The sequence below is a fragment of the Cheilinus undulatus genome, linkage group 2 (assembly GCF_018320785.1).
Source record: "Cheilinus undulatus linkage group 2, ASM1832078v1, whole genome shotgun sequence".
Lineage (NCBI taxonomy): Eukaryota > Metazoa > Chordata > Actinopteri > Labriformes > Labridae > Cheilinus > Cheilinus undulatus.
This window is the reverse complement of record NC_054866.1, coordinates 7,790,796-7,804,945: the sequence shown is the minus strand read 5'-3', so window position 1 is coordinate 7,804,945 and position 14,150 is coordinate 7,790,796. Positions and strand designations below refer to the sequence as shown.

At 39.9% G+C, this 14,150-nt stretch overlaps 2 protein-coding genes across 7 annotated transcripts in view; one reads left to right on the top strand and one right to left on the bottom strand.

Moving 5' to 3' along the window:
• Window positions 1–14,150, top strand: part of st3gal4 (ST3 beta-galactoside alpha-2,3-sialyltransferase 4) — a 96,550-nt gene that overhangs the window by 60,767 nt on the left and 21,633 nt on the right. For 3 of the 4 annotated variants that reach the window (XM_041801421.1, XM_041801402.1, XM_041801411.1), the window contains exons 8-10: window positions 174–269; window positions 6,790–6,979; window positions 7,457–7,594. In XM_041801421.1, the coding sequence (XP_041657355.1) occupies window positions 174–269; window positions 6,790–6,979; window positions 7,457–7,594 (424 nt within the window). The remainder of the gene's footprint in view (window positions 1–173; window positions 270–6,789; window positions 6,980–7,456; window positions 7,595–14,150) is intronic. The other variant, XM_041801429.1, reaches the window with a different exon arrangement.
• Window positions 1–14,150, bottom strand: part of tbrg1 (transforming growth factor beta regulator 1) — a 150,747-nt gene that overhangs the window by 122,877 nt on the left and 13,720 nt on the right. The gene's annotated exons all lie outside the window — the stretch shown is intronic.

Genomic DNA, 14,150 nt, shown 5'->3' with positions numbered 1-14,150 from the left:
AAGTTTAATTTTTGGGAAGCCAGCTCTATAAGCGTCTTTAAAAAAAAACACCAGCCCTTGTACAAATGTAGTTGACAACCCCAGCATAAGAGGGATATTTGAACATCAGAGTGCCATATTTGAACTTTGTGTCTTTGTCTTTGTGTAGACATGGATCTTTTTTATCTCAACAGACTTGAATGCAGAACCTGTGTAGTCATAGGAAATGGCTATGCCATTAAAAACAGCTCCTTGGGAAGCATCATCAACAAATATGACGTGGTCATTCGGTAAGCATCAAGGACAACACAGTTTTTTATATACATATTTTGTAGTCTGGACACAAGGAAATGACAGGATCAGTAAACAAACAAACCTGCTCTACTGCATCAGCGACCAAATTTAACAATTACAGTTTTACTTATATATTTTTTTAAAGACTGGCTTTATTGGCAAGATGGGATAGTGGATAGAGCTGGAATCAGGGATGAGAAAGAATGGCATGCAGTGAAAGATCTAGTGTTGTACTCAAGACCACACTATCCGAGACCAAGAGCTGCCCGAGACTGGAGCGCACTGAGACCATGACAAGACTTTCTGGGGGGCGAGACCTGAGTCAAGACCAAAACGAGACCATAAAAATCCATTTTAAAAAGCCATGACAAGGTTGAACAGTTAAAGAGCATTCTCCTTTTAACTTTAGTTTTCTTTTCAATAAATTTGAGGGATAAAAACAAGGTGTCTGCAACTCTTTCAAAGCACAACATGCAAATATTTCAAGCCTTAAATTTATTTAACTAACTTCTTGTAAAAAACAAATCCTTGTATGAATTTCAAAGCCACTGACAAGTCAGAAATTATTTTAAATATCTGAAAATGAGATGTTTATCTTGATTTGTCAGGTGAATGAGGCCTAAAGTAAGTGTTCAGAGGTTTTTCTGACTACAAATAAGATGGACTGATGTCCAAGTTTTTTTAGGTGTAGCTATTTGTTATTTTAGCAAGTGCTCCTCCTTATTATCACATTAATGAAGTTGACGAATAGCAGATCAGTGCTGGTCTCAAGCGGTCTTGATGGAAAATCCTGAGTCTGGCAAGTCCGGGACCGAGACAAGGCCGAGTAAAAATGCTCTCGAGTCCAAGACAAGACCAAGACATTCAAAATGTGGTCTTAAGACTGGTTTTAAGACCAAGACTGTTCTCAAGTACTACAGCACTAAAGAAAGAGCCTGTGTACATTCTCTGAGCCCATTTGATTTAATGTGTTTAATGGTCCAAGCACAATTTTGACCCGACATTTCTAATAAGCTGGTTGTTTTATTAAACTACAATTCAGAGTTGTTAAAATGACAGAAAGGATGTATTACAGACACGGCCTATTTCCTGCTGATGATAAACACAGCGGTTAAGATTAGTGGACGTGCTGACATCACTGTGAAATGTGCAGGGCATCGTGGAAAGTATCAGTCTGTTTACTGACAGCTAACATCTGCTCTTCACTCACTTCATTGGTAAACTGAGTTGCACTCGTGACCCCACTGCATTTTTTTTCACTGTGTGCTCATGGAGTGGAGCAGGCTGGCAGTGCCACTTTTTAACAGCTTTTCTCACTTGTTCACTCAAAAACATGCCTCTAGAGAAAACAGTGCTATAATGTTTAGAAAAAATGCTGCTTGGAGTGTAGCTTTTATTGAGGAGACTTCATAATTCATGAAACATGAGTGGTGCTTGGCAGTGCATCTTGTAATTTATGCAGTGGGTCTGCACCAAGGGAGGTTGGTCAAAAATTAACACGAGAAAAATGGACAAACTAAAAATATAGATAAAATACTGTTATGCTGCTCTGTCTTTGACCCCCTTTTGAGCCTGACCTGACTTGGCCTGGGCTTGGATCTTGGCCCGACCTGGTCCTGCGGGTCATGTCACAACAGTCCTGGGCAGAGAGTCTAGAATCTTTAATAGCCAGTGAAATGTTACCATTTGATAATAAAGATATAGCCCAAAGACTAAAATATCCACCCCCCTTTTTCAGGATTTAAAGGACTAAGTTAGAGGAACTGACAGATTATTTCTGAGTGACCTTTGAAGGGAATAGGGTGAAATCTTGGCATTGGTATCTGAATCAGAATCTGAAGCACACTTGGCTGTGAGCTAATGATTGACAGTATCCGGCTGTGTGACCGTCTGACCCTGACATAGAGCCCTCCTCTCAGCAATTAGCAATCTTTTCGGTCAAGTGGATTTTTACAAAGCAGAACAGAAAGGTTTTAGTTTATTCAGGGACAAAGGCACTCAGCAAATCTGACTTTACAGCCTTGGAATGAATCCATGCATTCTGAGTTTTTATAAGCCTCTTTCAACTAGCCAGATTTTGGCCGGGCCACGAAGCATTTTTCTCCCCCTATCAACCCCTCCCTCCTTCACTCCCCCTCCTCTCAGAGGCTTATCGTTCACTGGCCAAGTATAGTAAGTAAAGTAAGGTTACTGGCATTTAGACTAACACTGCATGCCTGAGACTTTGACGTCACCTGCTGTTTCAGTCATAGAAACATGTCTAGCCTCTGTTAAAGCATGTCTGGATTTTCAAAGTGAAGTGTCATCATTTAACACCGTCATCCCCATTACTGGTTAAGGAAGGATTCAGGGTGTTTCCTAAGATGAACTTGAGTTGAACTTGTTCAAAGGAATAAAGCAAAGTTGTTTGTGCAGTGACAGTTTTTTAGTGTACAATTTGCTGATGACTCAGTTAGTCAGCCTCCTCCAGGGCCATGAGGTGGGCCATGGTCCATGTCTGGACAATTTTGTCAGATGGTGTAATGACTCCTCCTTGCATCTCAATGTGTCCAAGACAAAAGACATGCTAATTGATTTTTATTTAAACTGGCCTGTTCCTGCACCAACACTCATCAGTGGCATTGCTGTGAGGACAGTGAGCCAGTATAAATACCCACGCACCATCCTTACAATTGGGGTTGTTCAGATTCTGATACCAGTATCACAAATATGTCCAATACTGCTTGAAATACAGGTATTAGTGTCAGGGAGTACACAAGTGTATTTTTTAGAGAAGTACAGTGGATAGAGTTTAAAATAGTGGATTTTCCAACGTGGGGCAGAACCTAATCGCTTGGCCTTTTGCAATATTTAGATGTTTCACTCATTTTATGCGTCCTTACCCCATAAATAATTAACAAAAACAGGCTGGGAAGCAGTGTTAAACTTTGCAGAAAGATAGTGGGATTTGACTTAAATGACATTGACTGTTTTTTGAGAGAGGGCTGCACAGAAAGCAAGGCCATCCTGGGACACCCTCAGCACCCTCAGCATGCAGAGTTTAGACGTCTGCCATCAGGGAGGAGGTTTACTTTTGCCAGGAGGGCCAGATCTAACAGATACCTGAGGTCATTTGTTCCCTCAGCTGTTGGGTTTTAAATAAGCTGTAGGCTATTAACCATCCTGGACTGGTGGAATTGTGTAATTTTGGACTGTTGTGTGTCAAAGCTCACCGCCTATCTATGTGTCATGATGAAATCCATGGGAGCATTGCTTGTGTGAACTTCTGTTGCAGACTAAATGGCCCCTCTGGGACAATAAAGACTTGTTTTAGGGTATGTTATTGTTAGATTGGCAGCTCTGGGAAATGACAGCTGGTATATGGGTGCGGAAGGAAGAACCTAAGTTGAATCAGATTATAGCTGCTGTTTTTTATGACCCAGGATGAAGATGTCCTGAAGTGAATCTGGACTGAAAGTTGAACCTGCAACCAGTGCAGCGAGAGCTGTAGCGTCTGAATAAAGGGCAGCGGCTCTACTGATACCCCATGTCCACTAAGCCAGTACTGTGAGAAACAGTGAATTCTGCCAAGCAGCAAAGATGCAGCTGCCACTGCAGAAAAATGTAGAGCTATTTAAATGAAGTAAAATCTGTGCATTAAAATGACTGCCTGTTGTCTCTCTAGATCCCATTTGCTCTGCCTTTTTTGGAATTTGTTTAAATGACCAGTTAAAATGCAGACACTTTAAAGAAAAGGAGACCAGCAGCATGATTATAACTCAGCAAAGTTATACATTTAACAAACGTAAAAACAGTCAGAATGACTGCCACTGTCTTTCAAGTGTTAAACTTTTTTTGCCCTTTGTGAGATTCCAAATACCAGACTGTGGATTATAGAGTGCCCATAAGTAATATTTCTACACCCCCTTGGAAGTTTTACCCTTTTATTCTTTTTATAAATCAATCATGGTCAATTTGACTTTTTTGACAATAAAAGCATCTTTAATGTCAAAGTGAAAACAGATTTCTAAAAAGTAATGCCAATTTAATAAAATATAAAATGTGAAATAAGTGACTGCATAAATATTTATCCCCTTCAAGTCACCTTTGCCAAAGTCACCTCTGGCTGCAATCGCAGCACTGAGTCTGTGTGGATAGGTCTCAATCAGGCTTGCATATCTGGACACTGCAATTTTACTCTGTTCTTTGCAAAACAACTCAAGCTCTGTCAGGTTGCACTGAAATGGGGTGTGAACAGCCCTACAAGTTCAGCCACAAGTTTTCTATTGGATTGAGGTCTGAGCTGTGTCTTAGCCACTCCAAAACATTCACCTTATGTCTTTAAACCATTTCTGTGTAGCGTTCGCTTATGCTTCAGGTCATTGTGTTGCTGGAAAATAAATCTTCTCCCTTGCAGTAGTTCTCTTGTAGGCTGTCCTCCAGGATTTTCCTATATTTTGCCATTTTAATTTTTAAGCCTCCCAGTGCTACTGAGAAGCATCCCCACAACATGATGCTGCCACCACCATGCTTTACAGTGGGGATGGTGCAGTGTTTGGTGTCCGCCATAGCATCTTGTCAGATAGTCAGAAAGCACCATTTTAGTCTCATCAGACCAAAGAACTTTCTTCCACTTGACCATGGAGTCTCTCTTTCTCTTTACCACTCTCCTATAAAGCTTTGACTGGTGAAGAACCAAAAGTTGCTGTATGCAGAGCAGTGTTAATTTTGACAACTATGTTTAATTTTAGGCTTAGTCTTTTGATCACATGTCTTTTAGTTTTTGTCACATTTAGTAATTTCTTCCCTTTTTAGTTTTAGTCAATGAAAACTCAAAAACATTTTTGTCTAGTTTTAGTCCATAAAAAGTCCTCATATTTTAGTCTTTACTTTTAGTCCAAGCATTTATTTTCTTGCCTAAATCTGGTGCCAAGCCATGTAGTGTGTTCTCTGCACTCTGCCAAACCTGGGGTCCCTGCTTTCTACAGCTGAGAGGTAGAAATGCTACATTGTTGTTTGACAGATTTACCCACAGTGGAGAAATATCCCGGATTTTGAATGTCCGACGAAAACTTAATTACATTTTAGTCTGGTTTTAGTCATCTTGATGAAAACTAAACTTAATTTTAATCAGTTTTAGTCATTTTAGTCATCAAAGATCTGTTTTAAGTTAGTCTTAATCTAGTTTTTGTCATGGAAAAACAGCTGTCGACAAACATTTTTAGTCATAGATTTAGTCCACGAAATTAACACTGATGCAGTCTCCCATCTCAGCTGCTGAAGCTTGTAACTCCTTCAGAGCAGTCATAGTTGTCTTGGTGGCCTCTCTCACAAGTCTCCTTCTTGTACTCAGTTTGTGAGGACAGCCTGATCCAGGCAGATTTACACATGTGCCATATTCCTTCCATTTCTTGATGCTGGATTTTATTGAAACTCAGGGATTTTCAGTCCCTTGCACATTTTTTTGTCTCCATCCCCTGACTTATACTTTTCAAGAACCTTTTCTCTGAGTTGCTCGGAATGTTCTTTTGTCTTCATGTTGTAATGGTAGCCAGGAATACTGATTAACCAGTGACTGGACTTGTCAGACACATGTCTTTATACTGCAATCACCTGAGACACATTCACTGCACTCAGGTGATTCCTGTATCACTAATTGTGAGACTACTAGCACCATTTGGCTGGACCTCTGTTGAATTAGGTCAGTCTCTTTAAAGGGAGTGAATATTTATTAGGTTGCTTATTTTACCTGGCATATTTTTATTTAGCTTATATTACTTTGTAGAAATCTGTTTTCACTTTGACATTAAAGAGCTTTTTTGTCAAATTAAGCCAAATTATATTGACTGTGATTGATTTATGAAATCATTAAATGGGTAAAACATCCAAGGGGTGATTATTTTTTATAAGCACTGTATACTGGGCCAACTTATATTATAGACTTTACAGCGATAACATCATCCTAGGCAGTCAGAGTAGAGTCCAAAATAAAAATGAGGAATTTATTATTTTTGGAAAGTCCAGCACTTTTTTAAATTGTGCTTTTTAGTTCACTAGTCTACTGTAGATAGCTCCCTATAGAGAGAAAAGGGAGTGGGGAATCAGAGTGTGATTTCAGACACAACCCTTGTCTTTCACGTCTTGATGTTATGCTCTAAATGTGAAATACAGAATAGTTGATATCATTAGGAAAGGCTGACATGAATGTCAGATCAGCCTTATTGATTAGACACTTTAATAACCAACAAAATCACCGCGTAATTTGCATTTCTCTCTTGAGTGACGAAGTCTGCTCAGCATGACCCATGGTCCATTTCACATCTGATGGTGGAAATGTGAGAATTTTCTCCATACAAAGGCGCCTCTTTGTGTTTCAAGCTTTTAGAATCCATTGCAGGAGAAAAGGAAACTACACAGAAGCATGAGCATTTCTTTGGCTTGCTGCAACTCTCAACTTTGCTTTGTTGACTGAAATACCTTTCTAAATACAGCAAGTCTAATTTGTTCATACATGTGGTTCTCTTGTCTCCATCTCAGGTTGAACGATGCTCCAGTCAGAGGCTATGAAGAGGACGTGGGGAATAAGACCACCATGAGGTTCTTCTACCCCGAGTCAGCGTCTTACAACCCTGGACTGCACAACGAACCCAGCACGCTGATGGTCCTGGTGCCTTTTAAGCAGCAAGATCTACGATGGCTTAAAGAGATTCTTTATAATGAGAAGAGGGTACAGGATATGTGTGAGAATGCACTCTCACACACAAACACACACTCAACATGCCACTCTGTCTCACTTCTTTCCTCCCTCTTTGCCTAATGTAAACACTCCTTAGTCTCTGTTCCTGTCTCACCAGCCATCCACAGCAGAAGCAAACACTTAAAAGGTTCTACTTCACTGATGCCAGCACCCTTTAGATTTAAATGTAGTTTCCATCACAGACATCCGTCTCTCTGTTGCTCCCGGCACCTCCAGGCTTCCTTTGCTAAGTCATGCAAGATCATTTACCTTCTAATTTGCACTTCAAATTGGTTGCCTCAGGGTGTGAAGGAGTTGTAGGTTCGCATGCATCTCTGTTTGTGCAAATAAACTCAATGTGCTCAGAAGCACTGGCAGTCTTTGACTTCACTTTCTGTCCTTTTGTTCCTTTTAGTTTTAAAAACAGCCTGTGTTTTATCTTTTCCTCTGTTTATGTGTGCGTTCCAGGTCAGGAAAGGCTTTTGGAAGCCTCCTCCCCAGATCTGGTTGGCTGACGTCAGTAAAATCAGAGTGCTGGACCCCCACTTTCTGCACCAGACGGCAGACAGGCTGCTCCAGATCCCTCTCTATCCTAAGACAAGACAGGTGAGAAGTCACCTCATCTTCATTTGTTTCAATGTAATAATGCAGCAGGTGGGGAGATTTAAATTTTAGTGGTAGAATTGTTTTATTAAGGTTTATGTCAGACTTGAAGAATGAAGAAACTTCAACAAGATCAGACTAGGGCTGAAAAGTAATCTAATTGCAATTTTTCCCCAATATTACAATTGGAATTTAATTTGCGATTATTCTTAGGTTCCTCGGCATATTCTAACACTAAATCACTCTATATTATAACCTACATTTAGTCGGGAACAGCCTCATCACACATTTAACCATTTTATTGCAAAATGGATATATAGTTTTACTTGACAGAGAAAGCTCTGCTCTAAAGATGCTCCCTGGGTTAGTCAAGCAGCATGCTTTGACTTTCCAGGGAGCGCGTTGCTAGAAACACCCATATTAATCAATTTATTTTATTTTATTTAACCAGGATAACCTCATTGTGATCAATAATCTCATTTACAAGAGTGTCCTGGCCAAGACAGGCAGCAGCACAATGAACAGAGTTACGGACCTGAAAAATAACAGTTGAGAACACAGTTCAAGCAAATTCTCTATCACAGAGCTCAAAGTCATTAGTCAAAACATCTACAACTTGAAGCATCATCCTCCAGCGTTTTTTGAAATAGATTTAAAGAGTCCAGCTCCCTAAATCAAAGAGTCTCCTGGAGCAGATTCCAGGCTGCAGGAGCAGCATACCTGAAACTCCTTTTTTAAGAAGGACTTTGGGAACAGAGAGCAAAAACAAGTCTTGTGACTGAGTCACAGAGCAAAGACTGTAACTTCCAGAACTTTTCACATGAATAAGATCACACAAGTATGATGGAAGCAGATTTATTATGGCCTTATAAACAAGGATATGCGAATGATTTAGCCTGCGCTTTGATAAAGTAGGCCAAACTCAATCATATAGAGTACGATAGTGAGTAAAGGACTTAAGGTTCGTTATCAACCTCAGCGCCCCGTCGTACACAGTATCTGAAGATTTAAGGCATTGAGAAGATGCATGCATGTACAGAACATCACCGTTATCTATCAGAGGCAGTGGTGTATGGACAGATGCATTTATGACAGTGTGTATTGAAAGCAATGAAATTATTCCAGAAGCTTTTAATCCATAGTGGCATGACTGAGGGTGAAATAAGCTTTAAACTCTGCTGTTGCATCTGCATTAATGCAAGCAGGGAAGTGAGAAGTACCTCATATTCAGATGGACCGCTGAGTTAAGAGAAAGAGCTGTGATTGGCTGTGAGAGCTGGGAGGCAATCATTGGTATCAGCTGATCTTGGCTGGGGGTATGACTTCCTGATCTAACGCTAAGCATTTTCAGTATTAGATTAGGGCAGAATGATAAAAAATATATAATAGCAATTAGTTTTGCTCATATTGCATTTTTTTTATCTGTTGCTTTCTTGAAGGGGATTTTTATTTTCATGTTATTTGTTTTGATAAAGAAAAAACATACATTAAACAGGATAAGGAGGATTTTTGTTAAAAGGAACCCTGCATGATCAGACAATTTCATCTTGTTGGTTAGATATTTGTGTCTCTCATATGTATATTGAACTAAAAAACTCACTAGATACCTGCATTTTGAGTACTTTTAGTTTATAAACTCACCAGGATGCTGCCATTTTTTGGTCTGCACTGGTGCTGTGATGTCACAGTGCTGCATCGCTCCTATGGAGTAACCGCTGTTTCAGACTGACAGCCAGTGGCTGCATCTCAGAGACACTGGACGTCTCACACACGCAGAATTTTAAAATTTGTGGTCTCTTCTATTTTCCCCCTGCACCACGAGCTGTTATCAGTCAAACTAGGCAGGAAAATGATAAATACAGAGCCATATTTACGTTGTTGTAGCAAATATTTACTTCCACATATGTAGAATATGTTTGAAATCTGTTTTTGATGAACCAGATGATGGCCACGGGCTAAGATGTGTCTGTTTAATGAAGTTATCCCCCAAACCTCTGCTATTTATGAAGCTTTCTGTTTCCACACGGTTCAAAATATTGCAGGTAAAGATAAACACAGTATGAAAACCCTTCCGGTTTGCGCTTTTCAAAGTAAAAGCCCACTTTAGCATTTCTTTGGAGAAACTCCCTTCGTATGTACATAATGCTTTTATTTTGAAAAGCTCCCAGCATGCTTCCACTACACACTGAATCCAGTCACTTGAAGGGAGTTTTATTGATGTAAAACCTAGGAGGAATGACAGAGCTTTGACAGCAGGGAGGCAAAACCAAGACGCAGCAAACTCATGCCTGGTATGAAAGCTGTTATGGCAGCGACAGCTGCAAGCAACAAAACCGTCCGAAGAAACGGTTAATGCATAGCAACGCTACCAGCGCGGACCAAAAGATTCCGGTGTCTTGATGAGTGTTTGAGCTCAAATTTATTCTAAATGCAGACATTGAGGATATCTAGTGAAGTTTTTTTAATGCAATATACATACAAGAAAAAAAATGACACTTGAATGTTTGCATAATGTGAATAATTGCTGCTGCAAAAAATGGTATTTTAAGACATTTAAAGTTAAGGGAATATTGCATCTTCTGCAATTTGTAAATTAGAGCATGCCATTTTGTGGTTTAATGTAATTTGTGATTAATTTCCCAGCTGTAATTAAAACAGAGACATCCCACATGATTATTACAATTAACAGAGGTCCCTAGGTAATACTAATCATGTACGGATAGGGCTTTTGCTGTTATCTTCTACAATGAAGAGCAGCAGCTGTCAATACTGTGCATAATATAGCTATTATCTTGAATTGGCGTGTCTTGGGATAGGTATGGTTTAAAGATCTCTGCATTAAAATATATACAGTATTTTATGGTGAGGTTGTGGGAAATATCCAGCCTTAATGCGAGAGTGCAGTTAACAACATAACTCATGTATTCATTGGTCTCTGTTTGATGATGCCCCTCCACTGTTATTGTAAAATAATTTAGTCCTTATCTGTATTTTCCCACGAGAACCCACTCTCTTGTTTGCTCCCTTCCTCCATGCCCCCTTCTTTCTCCTTTTGCCCTTCACTACACCCACATGAATGTTAACAAGGCTGGATGGAACATCCCCTGATTAGCTACAGCTCCTCCAGTGATACATCTTGAGTGCTGTGATCAACTGTTTACTTGGAGAGGCACTCCTCTTGAAATGTAGCCGGGTCAATAGTAATTTTGTGGATCCAATTACTGCAAAACATGACGAAGATTAGCTTCTGCTCAGCATTTTGGCATCTCATTACAAGATAAGCCTCTCATGTCTTCTAGGCTGCAGAGTGACTCCTCAGGAAATAATTGGTTTTTGACAGAAAGCCAAAATTGTGCAAATTTCAACCAGATGCTGTTTTTAGAAAAGGAAAGCTCCCTATAATCCTTCCCTGCAAAGTTGTTCTGTCTTTTTTTCATCTGGAAAGAGTCCAGACATTGTAATGTCTCAGTTTTTCTTATGTCTGATCTTCATTGAGAGGGACAGTTGTCCTTTGGCAAAGGAGAGTCAGAAAAAAGGATGAATTAGTAAAATCAACAACAAGCTAAAGAGGAAGCAACCACGATGAAATGAATAAGAAGTGATTGTGCAATAAGAAAACATGACGCATTACATTTTTAAAGTAAAACTGTTGTGTTGTTGTTTGCACAAACTGGACTTCGACTCCCTCTTGAGTCCGATAACTCATTCCCCTTATTCAAACTGGACCGTTACTCATCTGGAGGGAAGCTTTTACCGGCCCATTGCGTCCTTTCTGCCAAGTGGGGCTTGTTGCGTGTTTGGTGGGGATTGTCTCCGCTGTTGATCCGAGCCAAGTTTTGTTTTGGTTCTGCTTGTTCCCCCTCTCCTGAGCCCTTTTTGTTCAAGAGTTGGGGGGGGGGGGAGGGGTGTTACTCTTTTGGACTGCAATACAAACACAACTGGCTGGTGCATGAGAAGAGAGAGCAGTGGGAAGGCAGCGATCCGACAGGCGATCAGCAGGCTCACCCGACAGGAGCTCTGCGCCATCTGCACAGACTGTATGGAGACGATTGTGTGGGAGGAGGAGAAAGACGGAGGAACATAGTGATAGGAAGGGCTGGGGCTGTGCAGAGAAGGAATGGCCCTTTTTTCAGTGATTTATATCATTTCAGTAACAGTCAGGGGTCCAATGCATCCTAGAAAACTGGGAAAACCAATGACCAGTTTCTTAAAATGTCCTAGAAAATCTTTGTCTTTCATGGAAAATTACTGAAACAATCTCCTAATTTCATATCATGGTTCCCCAGAACAGGCACTGTTGTCTGTAATAGCTAGGATCACGTCAGTGGCAGTAGTTTATGGACACTGCATTGGGACTAAGCTACAGGTCACATCACACAGAAGCAGCTACAGGCTGGACAACGTTAATGTACCGTTACAACTGCAGTGGCCTAAACTTCAATTAATGTCATAGGTATTCTGATTCAAATGTAAAGATAAGAGTCACTGCTGGCTGCTTAATGAGGGTATGCATGCACGTGACGTCATAGTCAGCGTGAGTCACTGCAGTTCCAGCCGCGGAGTGGCAGAAAGCTCACACTGATGACAGGAATCAGTAGGGAGTAAGAAAATGGCTTTAATTCATGTGAAAAATTCTCTTTTCAATAATCATTCCCTGATGATGCTCACTGCGGCATCTGGATCCTCAGCTGATGGAATATGTTCATAGAAGTATTTTGGGCAACAATACGATATTTACAGGTATCACAAAATCTTCCACGATAGGAATTCAAGTCGATTTGCTATAGGGGAATTTTTATTATTTTTGAATTATTGCAACCTTGGTTTTAATAAATGGAGATGTTACACTAGAAAAAGGTTTTAATTCAAAAGATACTCCTGTGATAAGCAGCCTCATAACAAGAGCGAGGGGATGGGGGGTATAAATAGAGCAGCTGGCCTGCATAAACCACAGTATGTTTGGGTAGCTTATATTTTCATTATAAATCTAACATTAGACAGCGAAATAAAATCAGTGTATCAGGGGACATGATGCAGCTGACTTTTCCCTCTCTGTTTATCTGGAGTCTGCTGCAGCAGACAACACTCACGCTACCTCAACATAACGGATTAAGTGTTTTTTTATCTGTGAACGATCCAATACGGTGGTTGTATACGGATAAAAGTGTAGCTGTAGTCGACAAACTAAGGGTAGAGGCCCATCCTGCAGTAGCATCTGTCTGAAATATGTCCACACAGCCAAGAAAGGAGAGGATATCCTCTTTCCCATGCTGCCAGGGGCAGAAACTGTCAACAGGTATGAATTTCAAAACAAAAGCGTAGCTTCAGGCATCAATTTGGATCAATTTTTTGACTTTCCATCGATCTGATTGGATCATCAATCAACCAATCGATGTATCGATATATACAGTGCTTAACAAATTTATTAGACCAGCACCCAAAGTAAGGTTTATGCCACAGCTGCCCTTAATCAACAGCATTGGTGATTACCAAAATCATTTTTATAATAATAATAATGATAACTTTATTTGTATAGTATATTGTTGTATTGTATATTTTAAAAACATGGGTTTACAAAGTGCTTTGACAAGTGCAGAAGCAAGTACAAAAACAAAGCAACAACCTAGACAAAAGACAAGAAACAGAACGTGACATGTAGACAGATAATAATTCATCTACATCGATAAAGAGCAACAATATAGAACCAAACCTAGATGACCTGTGATGCCATGCAAACTAAGACATCACAGACATCAATCAGAGTGCAGACATGAAACCATACTGCACAGCTAAGACATCATGAACATCAGGATGCAGGCAAGACACAGACATCAGTACCATAAAATGATAGGAACCCAGGCAATGCAGGAACCCACTACACAGGCTGAGACCGAGGACCAAAATTAAAGACATAAGAAATTAAAAGAGAAACAGTAAAATGTAAATAAGAGGGCAAAAACAGATATTATGCTTCTGCAATGGTTAATGCAGTGTTTCCCAACCATTTTTCCTTGGAGCCCCCCCTACATGCACCTACGAAAAGCGGAGCCCCCCCCCCAGGACCCAGGAGAGAAGAAAAAGTGACACACTGACGCCAAAAATGATTTGAAAAAAAAAATGAAAAAAGATTTGAATTTTTTCGCCGATAAAACCCTAAAAAGAGGCCTACGAATGCTTTTATTATCTGAAGACCTTTGCATAAACTACTTTATAACTGTTTTATCATGGCTTTAGTCAATATTTGCAAATCTTTTTTTGGCAGCCCCCCCCCGAGATCTTTGGCGCCCCGAACCCCAGGTTGGGAACCAAGGGGTTAATACACCAATATGTAGAAGCTCTTTAACCAAAATGATATTTTTAATGCTAAAATACAATTATTATTGTTATCCATTAATTGTCTCATTTACTGATTTACAAAAAAACTGAAAAAATAGTAGCGCACATTCATATTTCTGTATTAATATGTCAAATTATAGTTATTTACTTGCATTCCTGAACAGAAAAAGAGTTTTAGTGGTTGAATGTTATGCTTGATTCATTTCTGACCTCTCAGAGAAGC